The sequence below is a fragment of the Alosa alosa genome, chromosome 23, assembly GCF_017589495.1.
Source record: "Alosa alosa isolate M-15738 ecotype Scorff River chromosome 23, AALO_Geno_1.1, whole genome shotgun sequence".
Lineage (NCBI taxonomy): Eukaryota > Metazoa > Chordata > Actinopteri > Clupeiformes > Clupeidae > Alosa > Alosa alosa.
In genome coordinates, this window is record NC_063211.1 from 17,295,507 (window position 1) to 17,300,506 (window position 5,000).

General features: G+C 44.8%; 1 protein-coding gene across 1 annotated transcript in view; it reads right to left on the reverse strand.

The window, feature by feature from the left end:
- The window catches only part of acvr2ab (activin A receptor type 2Ab), a 63,024-nt gene that overhangs the window by 21,195 nt on the left and 36,829 nt on the right, over positions 1-5,000 (reverse strand). Inside the window, 1 exon segment of the mRNA XM_048234272.1 lies at positions 1,506-1,660. Within this exon segment, the coding sequence (XP_048090229.1) occupies positions 1,506-1,660 (155 nt within the window).

Here is a 5,000-nt window from a genome sequence, read left to right on the forward strand (position 1 = left end):
CACACACACACACACACACACACACACACACACACACACACACACACACACACACACACATAAGAGAGAGAGAGAGAAAGAGAGAGAGAGGCAGCTCTTGATAAGTCCACTCCCCCAGACCCAGTCGGTCTGTCAGCGCTGACATGATGGACTAACTCTGAGCAGAGAGAATTATGGGATAGCGCAGCGGGCGACGGAACAATTAGCTGCTTTGTGTGAAGGGGGCCCAGGCAAAGCCCTAGTCCAGAGCAGGCACATATTTCTCCGCATTAGTGACAGCCTGTACCCACAGCCACACACACACACACACACACACACAGAGAGAGAAAAGGAGGCCTGTTATTTTAGCCACTGATCAAGAGAACACACCCCACACACTTTTACATGAAAACCCACACACACAGTTGCATGTATACATGCAGAAAAATGCACACACAACATACATAGATTGCATATACATACTGTATTCAAACACAAACACACAGACACACACACACACACACACACACACACACACACACACACACACACACACAAACAGGACTATCATGGCTCCCCAGTGATGTATCGTTCCTTCTCGGAACGGGACGCTTTTGCAAAATCAATCAGACTTGAGAATGACTGGCAAAAGCACAAAAAAAGGAAAAGAGAGATCTGCTTCTCACATGAAATATGATCAGGAAACTGACTTGCTTACCCCTGAACAAACACATTGAGACAAGCACACAAAAACATACACAAAAGCTTGCAAACACACACACACACACACACACACACACACACACACACACACACACACACACACACACTCCCTCAGATCTTAATGAAACAGACATATTTGGGTGTCCTAGCATGGGCGAGAGGACATACATCTCTGCGAGGCTCAGGCCTGAAGGAGACAACTATATACACACACACACACACACACACACACACACACACACACACACACACACACACACACACACACACAAGCACAAACACAAACACACACAGAATGGAAGGAAACAAGTACATTCACACATACAGTGCACACATACATACATACACACAAAACACTAAAACACACTCCAATAAACTCAATATACGTATACCATCTGCTGAGGGTCTGATGCATGGGGTGAAACAACTCGAGATGTCTCCCATGTACAGGAACCAAAAGCGTGCGCACACACACACACACACACACACACACACACACACACACACACACACACACACACACACACACACACACACACACACACACACACACACACACACACTACTTCTGAATCCACTGAGAACAACCTCAATTGCAGTTATCACACATACAAGAGGTGCAAAGTTGACCTAACAGTTTCCAAATAACAGATCAAAAGTGAAAATAGGGTGACAGTAGGGGGGGGGGGGGCAGAGAGAGAGAGAGAGATGGGAGGGAAAGGGAGAGAAATAAGAAGAGAGAGAATAAGAGAGGGACAAGAATGAGAGAGAGAGAGTGAGAGAGAGTGTGGAGCCAGCCTTACCTGGGTTGGCACGAGGACAGGTGGGTATGCCAGCTTGTGGTGGCGGTACATCCAGAAGGAGAAGAGCACGATGGCAGCGATGCCCATGATGGGCACCAGCGAGTAGAGCAGCGTGTTGAACAGCTGGGGATTCTGGGGGTACGGGTTGGACGTCGCTGAGAGAGGGAGAGAGAGAGAGAGAACAAAAAGAGAAAGACAAGAGGATTAATATTCCTTTATTATACCACTGCCCACTGCTTGGTTGAATCTCCTATTGTGATGCACTCCTTAGAGCGTAAATTATCTTTCAGATAATTGCACACCTACAAAGTAGTTCCAGATTTTTGACCGCATTACGCTTGTATATCAATTCACTAAACTCCTGGAGAAGATATAACACCACAACACAAAAGCCTCAACTATAACGCTTACAATGAAGGAGGGAAAGAGAGTAAGGGAAGCAGAAAGACTGCAAAGAGAGAGAGAGGGAGGGAAAGAGGAAGATAGGGAAATACAAAAGAAGAGTGGAACCCCAGTTTTATCATGTTTTATTTATTTATTTGGCTGACACTTTTATCCAAAGCGACTTACTATGTCAATTATTACATGGGCCAGTCTCACCAGAGCAACTCGGGGTTAAGTACCTTGATCAAGGGCACCACGGTGGCAGCTAGGAATTACACCCACTACTTCACTGGCTACTGCATGCTAACCCAGCTCCTGAACCACTACACTACCACCGCCCCATATTCTGTATAATCAGCTTGTGAAAAGTCAAGACCATCGACCCTGGCCTGAGAAAATGGTCTCAGTAGAACTCATAGTTCAGCCAAATGTGGAGTGCCTTCTGTTATGTTCTCAATCAATAAAAATGCCATTTACACGATTAAATAACACACTTATTAGTAATGTGTAAACACACATACTACTACTAACATGTCATGTATGTAGTGATGAGACTTTAATTAGAAAACTCATTACATCTGTCTGTGATTTCATATCCTGACAAATATTTGTTGTAACCTTATGCTATAAGCGATGTTGGGCAAACAAAACAGAGAGCTAGCTCGCTACTCCCTTCCCCTCCCTCCCGTGCAATTGAAACCCTCCTTAAAAAGCGCATCTCGTTGGTTATTGGCTGGAACGCTGCTTGTTATGTTTCGTGGTGCAGGTTGCACCAGTTTGTTTTTGTTGCTGTTTGTGGAGCCTGAGGGCCAGATGTACGTACATTTGCGAACGTAGCGTTATCAGCGTCATGGACACACAGCAGATTGCGAACGCTGTCAGACCCAAGTTTATCAATCGTTCAATCCTTAGTGTAAACTGCGCCTTTCTCTGCCAATAAACGCATGACGTGAAAGTGAAAGTAAGACATTGGAAAGGCCAACGAAAGTTAAGGTTGCTTTTGGTAGTACAAATACTTTCACCACAAAAACTGGTGCTCTAAATTGCGATTCTGTTGTCTTTAAAAGTTCTCTTATTGACGCATTGAACTGCAATTTGGATTAACACCTGCTTTTACAAGGCGGAAGTATTTAGGGCGCAGAATAGACGCGGCGCTTTCAGGAGCAGTCTTTGTACATACCGCTGAATACATAATTAGGGCTCTTTACTCTTCCTCCCATCTTTTTTTACGCTTAAACTCCCACTTTCCCCTGGATCATCCCATGAATGCATATGCATGACATGACAAACGCAATCTGCCACTTTCAGCTCCCCGCGACAGGCAGTTTGGCGCTTTTACATCATTGTGGCCTATTTGTACATACCTCGCGAATGATTTTACACGCATTGGCGTAAACAAATGCGTTAGTACATCTGGCCCTGAGTGTCTAGAGGGACTGCATTTTTTACAGTGTGTTTGGGGACAAGCAGCTATCGGATAGTGAGGAGATGTTTGATGTATGTGACAAAACATGTTTTAGCCTAAAATACATGTGACATCGCTTAGAGCTTAGAGGTGTGATGATACACAGGGGAACTTTTTGAGCAATGTTACTGGGAAATGCTCCTCTCAGTTGTGGTTCTGGCCTGTTCCCATTGATATTGAGCAACAATTTCTTTTCTGGATACATTTAATCATCAGTAGGCAAATCATCATAATCATCCAATCAAAATAAACAGAACCGATGATGTGGTTTCCCAGCAACATTGCTCAATAGGTTGCTCCCACCTTAAGACTACCAATTCAATCCTGTTCTGTCAAGTATGTGTATCATGTTTCTTCCCATTATCTCCACTGATCAATAAAGAATAACGCTAATAATTAAGAATTCTTTAGAGATCAGTGATTAGCTCCTGCAGCACTGTGAGAGTGCTTGTCCTTTCTTTTCTTCTGTCCTCTCTCTTCTCTCACTCTCTTTCTGCTAGAGTGCTTGCACACTAACAGTGTCCATGGAACGCGATGTGTGGGCCCACATACTGAGCTGCTTCTGCCCAGCAGGACAGACCACCAGAGAGGAGCTGAGTTTCCTCCACTCTTACCAAACCAAGAGCTGGACACTGAAAGAGCCTCACAGAGAGGCTCTCATGACAGGCCAGACCGCACTCAAACCACACTCCAGGCTTGCAGGAGGTGTGTGTGTGTGTGTGTGTATGTGTGTGTGTGTGTGTGTGTGTGTGTGTGTGTGTGTGTGTGTGTGTGTGTGTGTGTGTGTGTGTGTAAATCTTTGAGGAGGCAGTGACAGAAGTGATGTGCATATATGTGTGCGCCTGCATGTGAATGTGTCTGCATTTGTGTATGCCCACTGTGTGTGTGTTTAGAAAAGCATGGAACTCTTGTGGAGGTGGTTTGTATCTCTGTTAGTATCTGTGTGTGTTTGTTTTTTTTTGTGTGTGTGTGTTTGTGTGTGTGTGTGTGTGTGTGTGTGTGTGTGTGTGTGTGTGTGTGTGTGTGTGTTTAGAAAAGCAACTGGAACTTGTGGAGGTGGTTTGTATTTTGTTTGTGTGGTATATGTATCTGTGTGTGTGTGTGTGTGTGTGTGTGTGTGTGTGTGTGTGTGTGTGTGTGTGTGTGTGTGTGTGTGTGTGTGTGTGTGTGTGTGTGTGTGTGTGTGTTTAGAAAAGCAACTGGAACTTGTGGAGGTGGTTTGTATTTTGTTTGTGTGGTATATGGTGTGTGTGTGTGTGTGTGTGTGTGTGTGTGTGTGTGTGTGTGTGTGTGTGTGTGTGTGTGTGTGTGTGTGTGTGTGTGTGTGTGTGTGTGAGAGAGAGAGAGAGAGAGTATGTGTGTGCACTGTGCTTGTTTGTGTGTCTGTGTGTCATCCATGTGTATGTACTGTATTCTGTATTTGTGCATGTATGTAAGTGTGTATGTGTACATGTGTTTTTCAGGAGGAAACTGTAGCTCCTCTAAAAATGGTTTGTGACTTGTGACGTATGTGCATATGTGTGTTAGTGTGTGTGTGTGTGTGTGTGTATGAGTGTCTGAGTCAGCGCAGCATGGGGCCCTGCTTGAGGTTCCTGCTGTCTGAGTGTGTGTTTGTGTGTGTGTGTGTGTGTGTGTGTGTGTGTGTG